Source organism: Bactrocera dorsalis, chromosome 5, assembly GCF_023373825.1.
Source record: "Bactrocera dorsalis isolate Fly_Bdor chromosome 5, ASM2337382v1, whole genome shotgun sequence".
NCBI lineage: Eukaryota > Metazoa > Arthropoda > Insecta > Diptera > Tephritidae > Bactrocera > Bactrocera dorsalis.
Genome location: NC_064307.1, coordinates 14,869,619 through 14,893,097, shown reverse-complemented (window position 1 = coordinate 14,893,097; position 23,479 = coordinate 14,869,619). Strand labels below are relative to the sequence as shown.

Below are 23,479 nucleotides of genomic sequence, written 5' to 3'. Positions count from 1 at the left end.
TGTGGCTTAAACTGATACGGCCAAAATTTGCTTGATGGTTTCACTTGAGCTAGGTAGCTGTTTCGATTGCAAAAAACAAAACAAAAAATTATATATACATTTAGATTAGTTGATTTTTTTTTTAACTTTAGAACTGTTCAAATGTGTATGTGCTATCAATTGTTTTTTGTTGCTGTTAGTGGCGTTTTCAAAAATTTTCAACTATCGCATCTAACTACTTTGCTGTTGATGGGTGTAAAGTGTCGATATTTTTTGATAGAGTTTACGATAATGGGATCTATTCAATATGCAATATGAGTTTGCATACATACATACATATGTGTGTGTATGTATGGAAGGATATATACAAATTAAGGATCTGCGATCAGTTGCGAGGTGATATTTCTAAAGCTGACTGGCCTGTGTTGTGTATATTTGTGTGGAAATTGGACATAGTTATATGTTGAAAGGGAATTCAAAAAGTATTTTCTTAAAAAGCGCCACATGTGTAATATACGTACATAATTACTTAATTAAGCTTAAAGTTTATAAATGTATGTCCCAAGAAATTTGCAGAAAAAGGCAGGATTTTTAAAGAATTATTAGGGCAGTCCTTAAATATTGAAAATATAAAAAAAAAATAAAATAAATTTTATTTGAAAAAAATATTAAAAATTAAAACAAAAAAATATTAAAAAAATCAAAAAAAAAATATTAAAAATAATAAAAAAATATTAAAAAAAATAAAAAAAAATTAAAAAAAAAAAATATTTTAAAAAATTAAAAAAAAAAAATATTTAAAAAAATTAAAATTTTTAAAATTTAATTTGAATAATTAAAAAAAAATTTTTAATTTGAAAAATTAAAAAAAAATTTAATTTTAAATTTAAAAAAAAAATTTTAATTTGAAAAATTAAAAAAAAAAATTAATTTTAAATATTAAACAAATTTAAGTCTTTGTCAACTGTTGTGTAATTTTTTGTTAAATATGAGCCTTTGCGGCTAATGCATAATAAATATTGCATGCTTATGTATACATACAAGTGCACATAATTATAAACACATATAGATCAATGTTAATTAGCAAATGTTGAATTAGTACAAAAATTTATTTCTGGCAAAATACGAGTTTACATAATATTAGTTTGCGTTCTAGCAATTGTATTAGTAAAATTATTATTTTTTATATAAATTTTTATGCTTTATTTGGCATGAGAAATACAAATTTATTTATTTAGCAGCAAATTACATACATTTATTTTTTTTTTGTTATTAAAACTAGCGTTAGTTGCACAATATCAATTCGTAAAGTGATTATAAAAATATGGTTAATTTGTTTTTGGAGTCGTACAAAAATGCCACATATTTATACACATACATATATTTATTAATATTTACATTAGTTCAACGTACATATCATAATTACTAAAGTATTAGAGCTTAACGCACACACATACAGACATAAACAACTTAACAAATACATATATGTACACATATCGAGAGTTTTAGCAAATTAAATCCTACAACTAGAAAATTATTTTCACTTATACATATACAAACATACATAGTTATATAACTGTATGCAAGTCGACAAGTTAATACTTATGCTTTAAAGTTTCTAAATTAGTATAATTAGACACTAGCTCAGCTAGTTTAGTTACATGAAATGCTTGCAAAACGAACGAGCAACGGATTTCAGCGAACTGACGTGCGATTAGTGGGTGCTCAGGATTACATTGGCCTGGTTGTATGTATGTTTGATAGTTCCAGTCGAACAACGGCGCGTTAGTAGCATTTATTTCGTTTCACACTCACCCATCATTCAGTTTTCGTCGGCGTGCAACGGCGCTATTTTTAATTATTTCTGAAACTTCACGACCGCCCGAACTTTCACCTTCCGAGGTGGAAGCGATTGTGTCGGCACCACGTAACCCGCCACCACCACCACTCGTCGCCGTCGGTGGACGACCCAAATTCGAGAGATTACGCACGAGACTCACAGTGTCATCGTGTTGTGGCGCGCCACCGGGCGCTGCGGTTGCGGCAATTGTTGCTGCGGCACCGCTGGCTTGCGCATCCTGCACGCGATTGGCGTTGTGTGTCGTTGCCGATTTGCGCAGATTGGAGACGGAGGCATGTGTGGAGCTTTTCAGCCGATTTTTCAATTCGGAACTCAAGTCCATGGGCATAAAGCCGACACCGATGGATTTGGATTTGAGTATGCCTTTTGGTGGTTCGAAGGCCGATTTGGTTGGTGGCAAATGAGCGGCAGCTGTGTGGAAGAAAGCAATAAAAAACAATTAGTTTTAATTTATTTGATTTTGGCGCTAAATTTTAAAATGATTTTTTGTTGTATGTGTTGCAGTGGATATGCTTAATTTGTTGGCGTATCGCAATTAATAGAACACATGCGCTGTTATTTACATAAAAAAGGAAAAGAAAAGAGGAAATATAAGTAAAAAATTGGAACAAAACATAGTTAAATAAAAGAAATTTAATACCCACGATTAATATTTTTTTCTGGAGTAGAAAATAACAGTGTTACCAGCATTCATCGCTTTCACATTGACATAAAATTATTATTGCTATAAAATGCCTTAACATTTATGTTGTTTCCATGCTATAATTAAATTAAGAGCTCACTTTTTGCACTTACAGTGCGAATATGCGTGCAAGGAAGAAAAAAAAAAAACGAAAAAAAGAATAATGTAAATAAAATTAAATTAAATAAAAAAAATTAATAAAAATAAAAAATGCAAAATATAAAAAATAAAAAATAAATAAAAAAATTAAGTTTAAAAAAATATAAAAAAAATATAAAAATAATCATGAGAAAAATTACAAAAAGAAAGTGAACATAAATAAAAAATTACTATTAAATGACATAACTTGATTTGTAATTTTTTTATAATAATTGTTAAATAAATTGTTTTTTAATTATTTTAACATTTTCTTTGTTATGTTGTATTTTAAAGTAAAACTTTTTTTTGTTAATTTTTATTAAAATTTTTTATGTATTTTATATAAGATTTTTTTTTGTAATTTTTGACTAAAAACACGCGCACACACAAACTTCCTTTAATAAGCAACAAAAAACACGTTGGTTTAATATTTTCAACTGACATTTCTCATTATTTATTTTGCTCTAACATCACACACATCAGTGTTGGTATATGTATATGTATGTATATGTATACATAATCGTAAATCGTTTAATATGCACATCAAATATACAGCAGCTTCTCGCTACAACAATAATGCAGATTATTTATATAATAAAGTTAAACAAAAAAAAGAAGAAAAAATGCACATAACCTAAAAACAGCAACTTTGTAAATTGTATTAAGTAAATATTTTAACAATAATAACTGTAAGCTGTTATAACGGTATATTTTAAGTATAAATGTAATAATATTTATTTCGCACTCACAAGTGACACAAAGTGTTAATATATTTATTTTTAGGTTATTTTTATTAAATTTTATTTTAACGGTACATGTATGCGTATAAGTATATTTAGGTATGTGGTAGTTTATGTATATTTTTTATATTTATTTTTAATTAATTTCACATTTACATATTAAGCAATAGCGATACAGAGAGCAACACAAAATTAAAAATAAAAATAATAATAATATTTAAACAAAAAAAAAAAAGTTTTGTAATAAGCGTGTAAATGCATTTGTATATGTATAAGCTTAGTTAGTTTTTTTTTATTTTTATTTTAAATACATAATTGAGTAGTTAAAACTATTAGTGTGTGTTAACAACAACACTGCAACACAATAATTAATAACGGTTGCTAAATAATTGCTTTACAACTTTTTACAGTTATGAATTGGATTTTATTTTTGTTTGTTTTTTGTTTTGTTTGATTTTGCGTTATGTTTGTATTATTAGAAGTTTACAATTTTTTATTTTTATTTTTTACAATTGTTCTAACGGTAATTTTATAAAGTACATACAAATAGCTACATAAATGAATGCGAATAACAAGCGGCAGCTACAAAAAATTATAGAAAAAATGAAAAATTTTAAAAAATTATTAAATTTATTAAAAATTATTTTTAGAAAATTATAAAAAAAAATCTGTAAACAAAGTAAACACTGTGGCATAAAAAGCATTTCAAATACAAAAAAAAATATATATACTGGCCACATCGACCTCTTTGGAGACCAACTAATGCAGCAAAAAAATTATTTTGCACAAAGTTTTAGAAAAAGAAAGTTTTTTTTGAAAAATTTTGAAAAAAAAAATATTTTTGAAAAATTTTGAAATTTTTTTAACAAAAATTGTTTTTGAAAAAATTTGAAAAAAAAAATATTTTTGAAAAATTTTGAAAAAAAATTATTTTTGAAAAATTTTGAGAAAATAATTGTCTTTGAAAATTCTTGAAAAAATTATTTTTGAAAAAATTAACTTTTATAAGTTTTGAAAAAAAATATTTTTCAAAAATCTTGAAAGAAAATTATTTTTGAAAAAATTAGAGACAAATAATTTTTAGAAAAAGATTAAAATAATAATTTTAGTTTAGTTTTTAGTTTGAAGAAAATATTTTAGAAAAAGTTAGAAAAAGTTTGAAAAACTTTAAAAGAAAAATTGAAATAATTTATTTTTGAAAAAACTAAAACAATACATATTTTTTGAAAAAAAAATCTAACAGCAAATAATGAATAAACGGTATTCACATTGATCTTTCAAATACTCAAATGGCGTAATACAAAATTTAATTACAAAAAATCGTTATTGAATAAAAAAATTAGAATGTGATAATATTCCGACTAATGCAGCAAAAAAAATATTTTGAACAAAGTTTTGAAAAAATTTGAAAAAAAATAATTTTTTGAAAAAGTTTGAAAAAAAATAAAATACTTTTTTGAAAAAATTTGAAAAAAATAATTTTTTGAAAAAGTTTGATAAAAATAATTTTAGAAAAAGTTTGAATTTTTTTTTAAATATACATATATTTTTTGAAAAAATTTAAAAGAAAAATCGAGAAAAAATTAGTTTTGGAAAAAAATTGGAAAAAAATATTTTTGAAAAATTAAAAAAAAACTTTTGAAAAATTTTAAAAATATATATTTTTGGAACAAAAAAATCTAACAGCAAATAATGAATAAACGGTATTAACATTGAACTCTTAAATACTCAATTCTCGTAATACAAACTTTATAAATATCAAAAAAAAAGTTATTACGTGAATTTAACATTTAACGGCACTTTAAGCCACTATTAATTATTAATAATTACACAAAATTTTAATTGCGGTACATTTAGTATATCAATGCTGCTACCTAAGACGCCTTAATAACACTTAGCAATTTTCAATATTTTGTTTTTAATTTATTAGCGTCGTTATAATTTTCTAAAAATATTTTTAAATCTATATTTTTTTTATTTTTTTTCGTTTGGGTTCTTGATTAGCTATTAAATTCGCTCACTACTGGAAGATGGAATGTTATTCGCTTTTTTGTTTTTTTTTTCAATAAATGAGTGCAATTTTAAAGCGTTTTCACTCAAATTTTCACTCAAGTTCGTTTTTCATATTTTTTTCTCGTTACAAAGTATACGGCTAATTGCTAATCGATATCGTTAATATTTTCCAAACTACAAATACAAATCCGTATATATGTATATGAAAAAATAGAAAATAGTTTAAGAAAAATATGCGTAGCCTACAACAACAGCAATTGCTTTGAGCTACTTGAGCTCTCCTTCAATTTCGACGGCTTACACTTGCTTCCACTCTAACTACAATTGCAGAGCGCTAAAACAAGTGCTTACTTTTTTCCAAAAAAATAAATGTTTTCGAAAAAAATATCAAAAAAAAAATTGTTTTAGAACTTCTCAAGTTTACATATTCTTAGAAACAGCAAAGCGCTGCAAAGCCCAGACACAAAAAAATATTGAATTTCTAATTTATATTTTTTTTACTTTCTGTTTTTGTCTGTGTTTTATAGATTTCGCATATGGTTTTTTTCAATTTTGCAAAATGATTTAATTTTGAATTTATTAATAATTTAACAATATATATTATAAATTTTAAATTATATGTCCTTTTGGCAAGCAACACATTTCACATTTCGAGCAATACTCCGCACAGCCTGTTACATAGTTTGCGCTTGCTTTTTCATTACGAGCGCGCGCGCGCACGCACACACAAGTCCCGCGCCAGTGCCGCGCGCATGTTTTAAACACACTTCAACGCTTGCTAACGCGCGCTAACTCAAATCACACCCAAAAATATACGCTCGAACTCTTTAGACGCCAATTGGAATTCTTCCTTTGTCACCACAATATCCTCGAAGCGCTTGACCTCTGGCAACGGCACACCATGTGTTAGTGTTAAGGCGCGCGAGCGCAAGGCACGCGCGCGTCCTGAACTCGGTGTGTCAGCGTTCGCTTGCGCGCTGAACAATTGTGTGTTGCTTGAAGTGGGCGTAAAAGTGATGTTGGTTGTGTTGGCGCGTTGGCGCTTCGACATGTCGCGGCGCCTTTGCACAGCTGACGCAGAGACACCTGTTGACGCAGCGCCGCCTGCTGACGCGTTGCCAGTGTGGGTCAAGGCGGTAGCGGATGAAGTTTGTGTTAGCGTTATATCGTAGGCGCACACCGAAGGCGGCGTAAAGTATGGCGTATTCGAGTTGCTGCGCACATTATGATTGAACGCTTCGTGTGGCGTTGCGCTGGGCGTGTGGGTTTCCTTTGCAAATGACAAAGTGTCCGCTACCTCCTTGACGCCATTTGGAGTGTGCGCGAAGTCGGGCGGCGGTAGTGGTGGATAGTTGGTAGCGCTGCGTGAGCTTAGACTTGTTTCGCTAGCGCCCACTGACCGCGCCGTTGTTGCGTTGAGTGATTCCTGTGCGCGCGCCGTACGCTGATTGCCATTAGTCGCTTTGTTAGTGGTTGTAGTTGCGGCAGCTCCTTGATTGCCAACGGGTGCAAGTCCAAAGTATTTGGCGAATTTGTCGTCGATGATTGAGTTACGTGGCGTTGTTGGCGCGCTGCTCGCGCTGTTACCATTTGCTTGCGCGTTGCCATTGTTATTGCCATTTCCATTGCTCAGCGCGTGCGCGGTGTGACGCTGTGCCACTGTCGATAATGTTGCGCTGCTCATGATGCGCGTAAATTTCTTGCGCATCTCCACCACAGGCGACTGCGACAATTGCTCGGATAGTGCGATAGATGAGGCAGTTGGTGAAAGCGTTAATAACGGCGCGCCATTTGTATCACAATAATTATTTTCCTTGCCGGAGTCCGCTTTACTATCTTCGGTAGTTTCAATGCGCGGCGGCGGCGGCAAACCGGCATTGCCATTTTGCAGTGGCTTGCGCGGCGGTAAGGAGTTGATATCGCGTTCACCTCCACCACCACCACCGTTGCCGTTGCTGGCATTATTTTCGAGCGCGGCCAGCGCGTTGTGTGGCGTAGACTTGTGATCGTACTTCATGCATTTAGAGTTCAACTGATGATGCTTCTGCTGCATTTGCAGGCAGTTCTCAATAAACGGCGACTTGATTTTGCCGATTTTCTTCAGCGGCGCTGGTGGCGCTTTGTTGTCCGCCTCAATGTAACTGCCGCTTTCACTCTCGCAAGTGTCGCTTTGCGCATAGTTGACGCTCACGCCGTTCTCACTTGTGTTGCTGCTGAAATTTTGCAAACTGTTGCGTTCATTATTGAGGAACGTGTTGGGCAGTAGCAGTTTGCCGATTGTTTTCATTTTAATGCGGCGCGCCACTGGCGTCAAGGAAGACGGCGATGTAGTAAGCGCTGCTGCAGCTGCGGTTGGCGCTGGCGCGGACATTGCTAAACGTTGCGCCAGCACCGAAGGCAGCAATGTTTGCGAACTGGACTTGGCCAAGTGGATGTAGGTCGAAGATGCCTGCTGCGTGGCGTTGGGTAGACCAATCGAAGGCGGTGGACTTGGTGAGTGGCGCGCGCTATCCAATTGCAATGGTGAGTCGATTTCGTTGATCGAGATGAGCTGCTGCTGTTCGGTGAGTGGCGGCGAGCAGCATTCCATCGGTGTGGGTGTAACACTGGCGCTGGCGCTGCTGTTGCTTGTGCTGTCACCGTTGTAACTGCTGCGTGGCGTAAAGGTGAACGAGTTGTTGTGGCTGAAGGAGTTGGCGCTGCCGCAACGATCGGTCGCGGTTAGGAAGCGCTGCGATGGGCTGCGCGTATACGAGCTGGACGCGCTGCGACTGGCCGCTTCGGTGAGATTGGTGAAGAAACGTAAACGCTCGGATACTGGCAGTGATGTGGGTTCTTCATTCACAAATTGTTTTTTTATTTGTTGGAAGAAATATAAAACAGTTATAGATTAGCGTGGAAATATTGTCGGCTGGTAAATGAATCTCTAAAGCTACCTACGTGATTTAGTTTTGTACGCATTGCAGTGCTTTGTTCTTGTTGTTGTTGGCGCTACTGTTGACACTATTTTCATATGCATTGTTGTTGTTACACTTTTAAATTATTATTATTGTTGTTGTTGCTGCTGTGCTACCTTTGTAAAAATGCACCTTTCGGTGAGCAAAACTAATTTTAGTATGAAGACTAAACTTTAAGTGAATAAACCGTTACATTAGCGGTGGTCATGTGGGTCTTTGTAAGAGAATGTCTTCAAATCAGGGTATCTAAAGGCATAAAAATTCACCATTAAAGCTTACTACATATTTCCAATTGCTGATAAATGGAACATAGACTCGGTAAATGTGAGGGGGCGTGGCTATTATGCCACTCTGTCCACTTTCTGACGATATTAGATAGATAATAATCTAAAGAGACTAGATTATCCAAAAATTTTGTTCAGAGTCTAGTAGAAAGACCGTCAGTATGGGCGTAGTATTCGTTAAATTTGAAAAATATATTGAGTTTCTGATCAAATTTTACCCGGACTTGTCCATTTCAACTGCCAATCTTGAAAATTTGTATATTGACTATCTGATCAAATTTGACCCGGACTTATCCGTTTCAACTGCCAATCTTGAAAATTTTTATATTGACTTTCTGATCAAATTTGACCCGGACTTGTCCATTTCAACTGCCAATCTTGAAAATTTTTATATTGACTATCTGATCAAATATGACCCGGACTTGTCCATTTCAACTGCCAATCTTGAAAATTTTTATATTGACTTTCTGATCAAAATTGAGCCGGACTTATACATACATTTCAACTGCCAATCTTTAAAATTTTTTCCCTAGATTTTTCCTTTCTTTATGTGTGAAGTTGGTTCTCCATATGCCAATTTGTTTGTTTAAAAAAAAGTTTATCATTCGATTTTTAAAATGGAGAAAAATTTAACAAAAAATATTTTTTGAAATTTTGCCTTTCCAATAGAATCACGAATAGGTGACAAAAACCTTGCTTGAAAATCTTCGTGTCGGCATCAGAAAAACACCACAGGACCTCAACATCTCTTACGGATCGACTCAAAAAATTTTGGTTAGTGTTTTGGGTATGGGGCGTACAAAAAAACCGCAAAAACGACGTTGAGTAGAGGTCGCTAGAGAGCATAGCTGAGGACCTTACATATGTACGTCAAACGCCTTATTACGTTTGAGCGTTGGCTTAATCTCTAAGCTTATTTTGAAGCAATAATAATGATATTTATTAAAATACATACGTGGAAATGTAGTTTTTTGTCAGTCCGGGTCAAATTTGATCATATGTGTCGGCATGTTTGTATTGGCTCAGAAACCTATTTTGAGCGTGATAGTAAAGATTTTCATTAAAATATGTGAAATGTAATTTTTGTCAGTCCGGGTCAAATTTGATCATATGTGTTGGCATATTTGTATTGGCTCAGAAACCTATTTTGAATGTGACATTCAAGATTTTCATTAAAATACGTGAAAATATAGCTATCATGGCAGTCCGAGTCAAATTTGATCTGCTAGTATTATTATAGCCAAGATGATCTATGATATCGATTTATTCATAAAACGGCTTTTAAAACATAAAACCGTTATATAGCACGTAACCATATACCTCGAATATTATCTGAGCAAAAAACGATATAAGATACGCCTGCTTTTACCGTTATATTATATAATAGCGGTATTTTCAGTAACTGTAATCGTGTAAAGAACAGGATTTGGCCAAATTATAACCGATTTTGAGACCTCAATACTCTGTAGTACTCTTCTTCGCTGAGTCAAACTGAGAAACAAACTTTATGTATTCAATATTCTTTTAGAATAGGGTTTAGTCACACTCTCTTCAGCACACAGTATAATCACAACTAATTTCATAAAGTTGAAGTCAATCGACGAAAGAGCCGCTCTAACTGCCTGCATTTTATCGAAAAAGGGAAATGTATGAGTCTACAACGCAATATCACAAAGTCAGCGTGTGACCGCTTTCCCAGAATGCGTTAGATAAACTCACCAAAACTTATCGCATACGAGCACAAAGAGAAACCCGCCCAAAAGGCTTGAAAATGCGCTGTACTCTCACCACTTACGCTGCAACTTATCGCTTTTTAATGTTTTCAATCCTTTTTTCTTTCCCAATTGCAGCTAAGCACATATCACACATTCAAGAACATATGACATATATGTACATAGAGGACCATACAAAGATACAGTGCACGCTTTTTCAAACTTGATAAGCCGCTTAAGAAAGCTGCCTTTTTGTGAAATTCCTGTTATCACTCAAATTCTTTTTTTTTCGAATATTGTATATTTGGTGTTCTCTTGTAAAAGACAGAACTTTTCTGCGCCGCTGATTTGTTAAACTATAAAATTTTTGTATTATTTTTTCAGCCAAATGAAATTAGAAAATTTGCAAAATTCAACATTTGACACTTAAATTTGGAATACAAAAATTAAACACACTTCACATCAAAAAAACACGACGAGAAAGCAAGAAAAAATTTTGATTTTATTTATTTCAAACTTTGGTCAGTGAAACAAAATGAAAAGTGAATTTGAGAAAAGGGGGTTTTAAAAACCAAAAGGTGTTTACTTTTAAGTTGAAATAGTTTTTGAAAAAAAATTCTCAAAGTGAATGCATTAACATAAATTTTCGATTATAACACATCTCAACACACTGTTTGGTTAAGGAATACTAAATTCATAAAAAATTTCCTCTCCCAGCCTTTGAGGCAAATGATAGTTATGACTTCTAAAATATTTTCCCAAATAATTTTTTCTTAGATTGGCATAATTTCTCTCATGGAATGGCTCGACAAATTTTGGGTATGAAGCGTGTTTATGTCAGACTCGGTTCAAAAGAGCTGGATCTACTATTGGTCCATACTATTATTAGAACTGTAGTTAGAACTAAAGTTACTTATGTCGGGTGTCAAACACACACTGTTTGAAATGACAACAGAAGGGTTTGGCAGAGGTAAGGTAATCTCATCCCAGCGGATGAAGGACTAAAGTAATCCCATTGGTTCTTCTCCCAAGGAACAGCGTTACCAAAAGAGTAAACTTCACGAAGAATTTCAAGATTACCCTTTGCAGTAAAGCTGAATGGAATGATTCCACTCTTGAGCTACTACTTACGAATAGTGAAATTGGTGTAAGAGTCGCAGGGTCACGCACCAAACTCCCCATACTTATGAGGAGTTTTCCGAGCATATTTCAAGCAAAGGTCTTTGCCATAAGTCGGTGTATAAAGATAAACCTCTAGCGCAACTATCGCAATAAGCATAACCATACTTAGCGACAGTCAAGCGGAACGTAAACACGACTGAACAGTCTATCGAAACGGGAATGAAATGGCTCATAGCTCGCCCGCTTCGCAGTATCCTCTAACATGGTAGGACCTGAACCCTTCATACCATAAAGGAGCTGCTCCACAAGGAACAAGGAGTAGGCAGAGAGAGACATGTGCATACCAGTTGCTAATGGTGGTTATAACCTCAGCAGGTTTAAATATGTAATCAATATCCCTAGGGATAAATTCCGAATATTTGTCGCATTCTATCCTAGCCTCTGCAAGTCATCATTACTTAATTGAGACGAGCTTCTGGCATCCGAATCATATCAAGATTGATCTGTCAATAGTCTACCCAGATCAATAGCCACTTCGAGCTAGTTTTTGTGGGGTCAATGATCTAATTAATAAACCATGTCTGACTGACCGTCTTGGCTCAAAAATAGAGAGTGAATTGTTATGTTTTGAATCGAATAAATTAAACATTTGAACAAAGAAATGTGTGGAACCGCATTTAACCTCTTTCTGGTTCAGAAAACTCCCAAAAGAAAGTATGTTTCAAGACTATCTTGTTTCTAGTTATTTTTTCGTTGAGTGCACATTATTTTGACAAGAATTTATGTTTTATTGAAGAACAAACTTTTTAACGCTTGGTCAAACTTCCGTTCAGAGCTTTCGGTTTACCTTTTATAAAAATCGAACAACCAACAGAAGAAGGCTTAAATCTGTAGTTATCACGCCACAAAATATAGTGTGAAATATCGAAATTAACCTCCCCTCATGTAAACACCGATTAAATGCACAAAAAATGAAAAATTTTACTAAAAAGTAATTATACTTGTGGGTGCCTCGCGTGCGCTAAAGAAATTCAAATTATTGCAATATAAAAGCTTATGGCTCGTGTAATATCTTTTTAATGGACGAACATTGTAACAGTATCCATTCGCTTTTGTTTTTTTTTTTCAAAGAAAACTACACAAATCGCTTTGGATTAACATAATCGCATAAACACACTTATTCGTACATACATATATACAAATATATATGAATGTCTATATGTATGTAAGTGCTTGTATCAGCAATAAATATTAAGCAATAAATCAGCATATTTAGCACCGCAAGCGCGGCCATTATGAAACCTCGCTTGAGCGAATAATAAGAAATTGCGGCAATTAACGTAAGACGGAAGCGCAAACAATAAAAAAACCGTAGCAAAAAATAATTATTGAAAAACAATAAAACGAATCGTGTAATTGCAAAGATTTGCACAAAAATTGCTTGAAGTAGTTTTCCAATTTTCCAGGTCTTACTTTCGGTTTTGCATTTTATGGGCGATCAGCAAAGTAAACAAACAGTAGTACAAACATACATGTGTACAATTGCGCTCAAAATTACAGCAGAGTTAGATAATGAAAAAAAAAAACAGAAAACCCGTTAATATTATCGGTTGGATAATATTTGACCGAATAGACCACCTTCAGCACGCAGTGAAAAAAATACAGCGGTCGTAGCTGAGAGAGCGATTCGACGTCGTTCGCAACAACTGGGACTGACATATAGTTAAAACGACTTGGCGCATTTAAGTCGAGATCTTAAATTGAAAGCTTACAAAATACAGCTTGTGCAAGAACTGAAGCTGCTCGATCTTCCCAAGCGACATCACTTCGCTTTATGGGCTCTTGAAAAGTTTTAAAAAGATTCGACGTTTTCCAGCCAATTTTGTTCAGCGATTAGGTCCATTTCTGGCTCAATGGTTATGTAAACAAGCTACACACACAACTTGTTTTATGTCGGGACTTCGGAAGATGGAAGTGAAAGAGAAGTACATATGGAGATATCTCCTAGAGAAATGATAATGCCACACAATTACTGAAAATCGGAAACTATCAGATCTATGTCACTGTTGTCAGACTGTAGGAACTCGAAACATTTCTCTAGTCTGAATGTTTCTTGCTCTTTACAAATTTTAAATACCGCTCGAGATTCGAAGTTTGTAGGATTTTCTGGATACGAAAAAACCACAGCTCTAGGTGTTAGAGGTTATTGGTACGGATACTATTTGATTTTGACGCATGACTTCAAAAGAAGTGAGGGACATTTTGGGACATATTTCTTCAACTTAACAAAATCAGTGCCCGCTATTTGTCACTAGACATGAGGAAATAATTTTCTAGCATGAATAATTTTCCCCATAATGAAAGGCCGGCTAAGAACTATGTGAAAAACAGCGGTTGGGAAGTTTTGCTTCACACGGCCTTTAGAGCTTTCTCTTTGGGACAACCATTTGTTTCAGTTTATGCATAACAACCTCACTGGAATATGGTTAACATCAGAACAGGGGTTTAAAGGGTTGATTCCTCCTTGGCCACCAAGCCGGCGAAAACTTTTTGTCAAATTGCCAAAAAGACGGGAAAATGTTGTAGCGTCAGAGGGGCAATACCTTGAATAATACTATGGCATACATTTTTCTTAAATAACCGTTTAAATTTTGGAAAAAAACCGCAAGAATGTGGTTTTAAAAATAGAAATTTTCGTTTGATATGTGCGATCCCACACTGCTATAATTTTGCTCGCTATTGTATAAGTTCGCTTACGTACAATCACAAACGGTATGTTGTACCTGCTTAACGTTTGTGTAATCATTGATATGCGCGAGCGTTTTTCATCTGCCGACGCCGCGGCTATGTGGTTAATTTATGAGTTAATAATAACAACAAACCCAGAAATGAGAAGGAAAAATAAAATTGAAAAAGTAAACGAAAATACTTTTTGCCGCCTGTGACTGTGCGCGCGAAAATCAAGCAATGTATTGCTCAAAGTATAAATAATAATCATAATTGTAATTGTAGTAGTGGTAATAAGAGTACTGGTTTAGTTGTCGTAGTTAGAGTAACGGTAAATAAGTAGTAGAATAAACACAACAACAACAAACATATATGCATAACATGCGCAACAACAACAACGTGCCGGGTTATTATAAAAAAAAAAGTAATTCAGTTACAAAAAAAAAATAAGTAATTAAAAAAGTAATTTAGCATTGCATTCACAGTTAATGTTTTGCTGAATAATTTGCAATCAAGAAAATATAAATTTACGTGCAACGTAGATAATGAAAGTAAAATTATGTAAAAACTCATTCAAAATGCAAATTATTGACAAAGTTTAGTTTCAAATTTATGCGGCGATTCAAGTAATGCAATAAAATGAACAACAGATTCGGCAAACAAAGCGTCAAAACGTTGATGATGGCAAGGAACAATACAATTGGTAATTGTAATATAATGGTTAATGGGTACTGGTAATGTAATGGGTAAAAGTAATGGTAATGCTAGAGTAATGGGTAATGCTAATGGCAATGTTTTGAGTAATGCTATTGCAAGGGTAATGGTAATGTATTGGATTATGATAAAGTAATGGGTAATGGTATCGGTAATGCTATGAATAAGGGTAATGTAATGGGAAATGGTAATGTTATAAGTAAAAGTAATGGTAATTGGTGATGGTAATGCAAGAGTAATGCGTAATGATATTGATAATTCTAGGAGTAATGGTATTGGTAATGCTATGAGTAATGGTAATGCAATGGGTAATGGTAATGCAATGGGTAATGGTATTGGTAATGATAATGGTGAGTAATTTTAATGTAATGTGAAATGGTAATATTATGGGTAAAAGTAATGGTAATGGGTGATGCTAAACTAGAGTAATGCGTAATGATATTGATAATTTTAGGAGTAATGGTAATGTAATGGGTAATGATCATATTATGAGTAATGGTAATGCAGCAGGTAATTGTAATGCACAATGTAGTTGCATGGTAATGGATGATTTGTGACGTTGAAAATCTGCTTTTGAATCGTGCAAATGTTTATGTATACTTATGTATGATATCTCTATATCTTTCGACAATTTTAATGCAGTTATTTATTTAAAAAAAACACTCACCGATTTCCTCATCTGTTCTGATCGGATTTTGCGGTGTTTTCGGTTCCTCGTGACTGTTCGTATGTAAACCGCTAGTACTGGAAATGCTGCTGCTCATTATAGGTGCTATGGTCGGGAGCATGGAGGACGTGGGCGAAAGCTGGGACGATCCTGTGAAGAGATGCAAAGAGAGTGTCAATTAAATAAAGAACTAGAAAAAAATGACAATTTTAATTAAAATATTCTATATGTACATATATTGATCGATAAGGCGTTTAAAGAAATTTTTACTTAGAATCATTTGTATTACAGGAAGTAACAGCTTCATGCGAAGTGCTTGACAGAAAAAAAACTCATTTTATTGGAATTTTTGTTTGAGTGCCTTTGTGGTTTCTGATTCTTGCTGAAAACCGAAGTCAGCGAGTTTAGTCACTTAGTCCTTAAACACATTCTTATTAAACCAAGACTCAATGACACACTTGAGGAAACCTAACCACATTTTTAATGAAAGAAAAGTTCTGAGTCATAGCATACGGCAACGCTGTTTGCGGTTGTCACAATTTTCATAATTTTGTTATATTTCTTATTATATTCACTTGAATTTCTCTTCTAGCCTCATTTATACCCCGCGCGCGGCAATTAGACTTTGTATGTAGAACCTGTTGCAATGGCGTCAAGTTTCGCCAGTTTTAGAACAATATTTGTATTTCTCTTGAAATGAAGAAATAGTCACGAACATATCTACAAACAAATATATGAATATACTATATAGTATACTTGAACTGAATTACGTCAGAAATTATTTCCAGCACATAATTGCGGGTCGTAAATAAGCAGTTAGGTGTGCTATATATTTTGTTATTGCCAAATTACAATTCGGTTGTAAGGAAACGAGGCGAAATTTGTTTATTTTTAATGATGGGAAGAAATGTAGAAGGTGCACCCATGGAAAAAAAATATATATATATATATGTATGTATGTCTGTAGAATGTATATATGTATGTATGTATGTTTATAAGAAACGTAACAGGTTCCAACTGGCGGACGAATTTTTAATAATTTGGAAGCTTTCCTTTTTTACTTGCTTTTGCACTCGTTCTATGAGACTTAATCCCTTTTGATTTAACAAGTCTTGGAGAGTACCGAATCGAATAAGTAACTGGTATAAATCACATAGATTGGCATAATCAAATAGAGATTTCATCACTCATCACTCTAATGAGGTATACTCGTCATTGCCGGTCTAATTTGTTGATTTGTTAGAATGATGTTGGTTAGAAGACCAATCTTATCCCGTTTAGACGGATAAGTACCTTGGTTAGACGACCAGATTTGATCAAGGCTAAATCTTAGGTAATCTTACCTCCGTTTAGATCGATAAGTACCTTGGTTAGAAGACCAGAAGTGGGCATTTGCTATTTTTAGGCGATCTAACTCTGTTTAGACCGATAAGTACCTGGGTTAGAAGGCCAGACTTGGTCAAGGCTAAATTTTAGGTAATCTAATCTCATTTGGACCGATAAGTACCTTGGATAAAAGACCGCAGCTGATGAAAGCAACTCTTTAGGCGATCCTTCGACCAATAGGGACCTTGATTGAAATACCATAACTTATAATAGTCGGAACTATTCTAGAACGACTTTCATTTCCTGTGGGTTTGAAAGTTTAAGAAAGCGATTTTCCAAAATATGTTTAGTTGCCTCTAATGATCTTACTAATTTGTAAAAAAAAAACCGTGTAACTCTACTGCGATTAAAAAAATTAAAAAAAAAAAATTGTAAGGGTACTTAATAATTTCTCTCTATATATCAAAAACAAAATATTCTATGAGTACGTTTTCACTTACCTCGTCGCGGTGAAGTTCGCTCCTCACGACCGAGCGCCGTGCCAGCTAACGCCGACGTTGCCTCTGCGCTCCTAGTCTTCTCCTGCTGCAGCTGTTGGAACATATTAGCACGAGCGCGTACACTATTCTTGCGTGTCAGCCCAGCACCAGCACCGGCGGCGTCCGCGCCACCCTCAACTTTGCCAGCGCTTTCAATTGGCGCCTCCTCAATGCCAGACATTTCAAAGATACGTTCACTGTCACTACCCGCCGATAGGTTTAATTGTTCACTTATGCTGTTGTTGTGATTGTTGTTATTAGCGTTGCTGTAACTATCACTTAACGAATGGTGACGTCCGATTGTGGCGCGTAGCGTTGGTAGTGGTGGCGTATTGGAAGATGCAGACGTTTCCGCTGCCTTGAAGTGATGCTGACTATGCAGCGGTTGGGTGGCGCAACGCGTGAGTGTGTAGCTGCTGCTCGGCGAGACGCTAGAGGCGGCCGTTGGTGCATTCAAATGGGCGAATGTATTGTAATTGAGACCGGCGTCCAGCGATTTGGTCGGTTTGAAGGCGGATGTGGTGGAGGTGTCAAGCGGCGATGCGGTGGCTTTAAAGCTGTGGAATTGAGGAAGTGATTTTCACGACAATTTTATTATTTATTTGCAACGAATTTTCAAGTAATTTTACTTTTATTATCTGGTATTTGTTTTATTGTGTTGGAAGCACTATTTGTAAATGATTATTTTGTGGCTTTTGAATGATTTTTCGGCTCATAAATAGAAGCTACATTAAGACAATAATTGCGGTAATGAATTACTGTAGACTTTAGACTTTTATCACTAGATTTTTAATTTTTTTATTATATTTTTAATTATCACATTACAACAATTCTATTGGCCCATCGGCTGACCAGATAACAATGGCAAATGAGTAAAAATTAAAAAAATGAGAAATCAAAAGGAAAAAATAAAAGAAAAATAAACACAAATGGATTACTGCGACTTCGTCGACTTAATAAATAATATTCAATATTAAAAGCTCACCAGCCGTTACTGGGCATTATTGACAGTGGCATTACCACATATATCATTGATAAGGCACTCAAAAATATTTAATATAATTTCAAGTGGGTAAATACCAATACCAATACTTATTTCCAATAAGCGACACCTCCCATAAATTCTGCGCGCTTGGCTGTTGGTCAAGCAAAACTAGCAGCGCTGCTCAAGCGACTTTGCTTCTCGGAATCGGTGGCAATTAGCGTTGCATTTTGATTGGGTCAATAAAGTTGGCTATTTTGCTATTATTTCGCTTGCCAAAGATTTTTCACGCTTTCAACAATTTGTTGCCATACGTCAGCAATCGGACATTCACATATATATTTTAGCTTTTCAAAGTATGATATGTGTGCAAATCTATGTACATATATGTATATATGTATGTATATCGATCGAAGGCGTTGCTTTTATTTTGCAATGGCAAATCTTTCGCATAAACATTTGTGGTGGAACGTGCCATAAACAAAGCGAAACTGCTTGCGAAAGAAATTTAAAAGAGAAATAGATGAAGAAATAAGAAAAAATTTGAATAAGAAGGTCGAGAAAATTGAAAAAATATTGAAAAAATATAGAAAAAATATAGAAAAAAATATGGAAAAAAAATTTAAAAAAAAAATTTAAAAAAAAATATTTAAAAAAATTTATAAAAGAAGGTTGAAGAAATTTTATTTTTTCGCAACAGCCAATTTGTTAGCCAATTCCCTTTTGTTGACAGCCTCTTTTGTATACGGTGCGCAAAAACACACTTTGGAAATGCTCAAGAAAGTAGCGGAGTTTATAATGGATAGTACTATGCTCTATGGGCTTTTGATATTTTAATCGATATTTCAAAATCAACTTCTCTAACTCTCTACTTCAAGAAATTAATAGATGATTGTTATCGATAGTATTTCAAAATCAACGCTAACTCTTTACTTCAGGAAATTAATCGATATTTTAATCGATTCTATTTCAAAATCAAATTTCGCTATGCCTATGTAACACTATTATAGGCCTCTACTTCTCTACTTCAAAAAATTAATCGATAATTTAATCGATAAGTTTATCGATAACATTTCAAAATCAATTTCCGAACAGCTCATGCAACACTATTCTAAGCCTCTAAAATAAATTGATAATCGATAATTTTTATCGATAACATTTCAAACTCAATTTGTCAAGCTAAGGTAACACTATTCTAGGCCTGTTGAGCGTTATAAATATATAAAAGTAATATATTTTCTTATTTATACTACTTATTACTGAAAACAAGTATAAAAATTCTCTACCATTAAAGACAAAATAAAACTCTCTGACTAGCGCAATCGAAGCCATAAAACAATTTTAAACAGCATGCTACCATTTAAATCAATTAAAAAAAAACTATTGCCGATTTTATCAATGAACGATAATGTTCTTGATAAAACAATACTTTTGTATATGTATCTCAGATAATTCTTGGCACATTAAGATGGCTCAAAAAACAAAAAAAAAACGAATATCTTTTCTTCCCTTTGGTATTCTGAAATATATGTAGGTTCTTGGACACCTCTAAGAAATTATCTCCAAGTATGAGCTCTTAATTGTAACGGTAAGGTCCTCCGCCTTACAGTTTTCTATTTTTTCTTATTATTAGGTAGAAGAATTGAAATATCGCTTCTTACTCACGCCCAATGTTTGATTTTTTTCTTTTTATGAATTTTATAACTCAGAGAAAAATCATTATAAATCGGAAACTACATAGGTTTGTAGGAAATTAACTGCTTCATAAAAATTATCGCCGATTTTGTTATCGAAAAAGTTGACGATAAATTTCCAAACAGAAATGTCCATAATGCCTTTTGATTAAATGATTTAAAAGCATGATAAGTCACATGAAAAAAGTCTTATTGAAGAGAATTTTTGCCTAGACGATATAAAATCTGTTTCAATTTTTAAAGGCATTTTTGGATTTTTTTTTAAGCGACGCACATCTCTAATATTGTATATTAAATGGAGTACTTAAAAAGCTTTTAAAGATAAGACTATCTTCCAGTGTTGTTTAATTTGGCCTTGTTAAAAAGCATTTACATGCTTTCATGCCTCCTTCTAAGTTGCGTGACTTTGTTATTTTTGTAGCGTTTCCCCAAGCAGATTGTAGCTTCACTATCAATCAAATTTCTAAACGAATTCAAGGGTCTTTTCGTGCATAATTCTGCTATAAATACAATACTAGAAACATTCCACAATAACAATCGTTGTAAAGTAGTTATCTGAACTCATTTCCATCTACCAATAGACCAAAGATTGGTATGCTGAAATGAGCACCAAAGACGGTGAACACAGTGGACGCCCCCGTAAAAAATTGTTGCGACGAAAACATCAAAAATGTGCACAAAAGAATTTGGAATGCCCATTAAGTGAAGTTGTACGAGATAACAGACACTCCAAAGATATCAACTGAAAGTGTACACCATATCATTCAAGTATATTTGGGTTTGAAAAAGCTTTATGCAAAGTGGGTGCCGAGCGAACTCACTTTTGTCTAGAACGAGTTGATGATTCTAAGCACGGTTTGGAGATCTTCAAGCGTAATAAAGCTCGGTTTTTGCGTCGATATGTGACAATGGATGAAGAAGGGCTCCATCATTTCACATGCAAGTTCAATAGACCGTCATCTGAGTATACTGTACATGATGAACCTGCTCGAAAGCATGAAAAACCGTAACAGTCCGCTAGCAAGGTTATGGCGTCTGTATTTTGGGATGAGCAAGGAATAATTTTTATTGGCTGACTTGAAAAAGGAAGGACCATCAACAGCGACTATAATGTTATTAGATCGTTTAAAGAACGAAATCGTCGAAAAATGGCCCCATTTGTAGAAAAAGAAAGTGCTGTTTCACTAAGACAATGCACCGTCATACAAGCCAGTGAAAACGGTGGCAAAAATCCAAGAATTGGCTTTCGAATTGCTTCCGCATTAACCATATTCTCCAGATTTGGCCACCAAAGATCTCAAAAGAATGCTTGTAGAGAAAAAATTTTCAGCGAACGGAGAGGTGATCACCAAAATAGAGAATAGAGGTCAATTCTTAAGCTAAAGAAAGTTCAAATCCAATTAATTTTTATTTATTTTCGTCCTAGTTCGACATGTAGTGGAGTCAAGAACAATGGCAGTAAACTCAACTTTCGAGTTATCATCCGTTGGCTCAGCTTTTGAGTATTATTGGTATTTAATGGTTGAATCTAATTACAATAAAAGTTGCCTGAAAGTTATATTAAAATGCTTGGTGTTTATTGGTGTTTTTTATAAAATGAGGTAAGGTTGGATATAGTGATTCAGTGATGATGCATATAAAGCAATCCAACATAAGGGAATTAATGGGAAAATATGTCAGCCTTCGCTAGGACCCGCCTGCCTGCAATGTACGGACTCTGACAGGAACCAGCTTGAGATCACGACACCCACTGTCCAGTACAGCTAAGAGGAATTTTTGCCGAACATTTTGGAAATAAATTCCTCAAAAATCTGTAAAGATCACATTCTTCATAAAATTTTTATAAAGATCACACTAGACTTTTCATCACTAAGTTCTGATCTCTTAGGAGCAGAAACTATTTTTTTAATATTTTATTTATGCCAATCGAAAATCGTAAATGATAGATAAATAGATGAGGATTACACCGCGATAAAAGGTCTATTGTGCCCTCCTAACCTTAATGATACACCCTGTGCATGAACATTGCTATATAATGAAAGTAGAGAATTGCAAACGCAGCCATAAATAAAATAAGAAAAAATAATATATATATGAAAAAAATGTAAATATGAAAAAAAAATTATGAAAAAAATATAAACAAAAACAAACAAAGATTGAAATGGAAATTGCCAAACCAAAGTGCACCATTCACTTAATTTGCTTTTACAGATTTCGCAAAAATAATATGCGTTATTTCGTTAAATATAGATTGCCTCTGTTGTAATTCATATTTTTGCGCACACTTTTTGCCGAATTTTTACACACACACACACGCACACTAATACATACACTGGATTTTTGGTTTATTTATAGACGTTCAATAGATCGCTTGCACTTAATTTTCGCACAAAAAATTAAAACAAATTTAGAATTATAGGTTTTCGAAAGCAATTGGCGTTTTCTCTTCACCAAAAGATGAAAAATGAATTTTGCTGCATTTAAAATAAAAAACAAAATTTAATTAACACATTTGTCGAAGTAATTATTTAATTATACATTTGCGTACGTATAATCTGCCGAAAAGCCAATAAAGCACACACTTCATAACCGTTATGCGTACACTCGCGCGTCTCACGACTAACCGACTCGTAATAAACGTTAAACGAACATAACTCAACGCGCATTAACACTTTTGGCCGAAATCGCTGATTTTGCTGCGCCGTCTGACCATACGTTATGGATATATTGCGCTATAGCTGCGCGCCCAGCTAACCGCTATTCACGTTGACCGGTGTTACTAAATAACTACAACAACACGCGGCGTTGGCAGCCGCAGCATGAGCGCTGATAAAGATACGACTTCAAATGCTCGTCATGGAGGCGATCGATAAGAAACCTTCAACACTTTTGGCCTTATCACAAATCAACTTCGGTTGCATAAACACACGATCGTTTACAAATACAAATATGCATATGTATGAGTATAATTCATATACTGCTTACAAGCGCGGTATAGATTTTAGATAATTTTAGTAAGTTGTTGTTCTTGTTTTCTTTTACCAGCTGCGATCGCGTTCAATACAAACGGCCGTGTGTTAGCGTAAGCGTTTTAACAACGAAATTGTCTTAGACAAACGTACGAATAGTGGGGGGAAATGAAAATGCGCGGTCGTTCGATGCGCGATGGCGTTCCGCGTATGTGAAAAACTCAACTGAACACCGAAATACAAAGTGATCTTTTTAGCGCGAAAAGCAAAACAAGATCGGACGGCATGAGCGTATTTTTGCTTTCCTCAAAAATTACAAAAAATAAATAAAATAAAAAATAGAAATAAAACGAAAATATCAAACGCTCGCGCA

The 23,479-nt window shown here is 34.0% G+C and overlaps 1 protein-coding gene across 18 annotated transcripts in view; it reads right to left on the bottom strand.

The window, feature by feature from the left end:
- Positions 1 to 23,479, bottom strand: part of LOC105227966 (supervillin) — a 454,663-nt gene that overhangs the window by 131,630 nt on the left and 299,554 nt on the right. For 16 of the 18 annotated variants that reach the window (XM_049458894.1, XM_049458881.1, XM_049458883.1 and 13 more), the window contains 3 exons: positions 17,423 to 18,018; positions 15,597 to 15,746; positions 1,795 to 2,251 (listed from right to left, as the gene is read on the bottom strand). In XM_049458894.1, coding sequence (XP_049314851.1) covers positions 1,795 to 2,251; positions 15,597 to 15,746; positions 17,423 to 18,018 — 1,203 coding nt within the window. Of the gene's footprint in view, positions 1 to 1,794; positions 2,252 to 5,774; positions 8,249 to 15,596; positions 15,747 to 17,422; positions 18,019 to 23,479 lie in introns of those variants that run through there. The other 2 variants (XM_049458889.1, XM_049458892.1) reach the window with 2 other exon arrangements.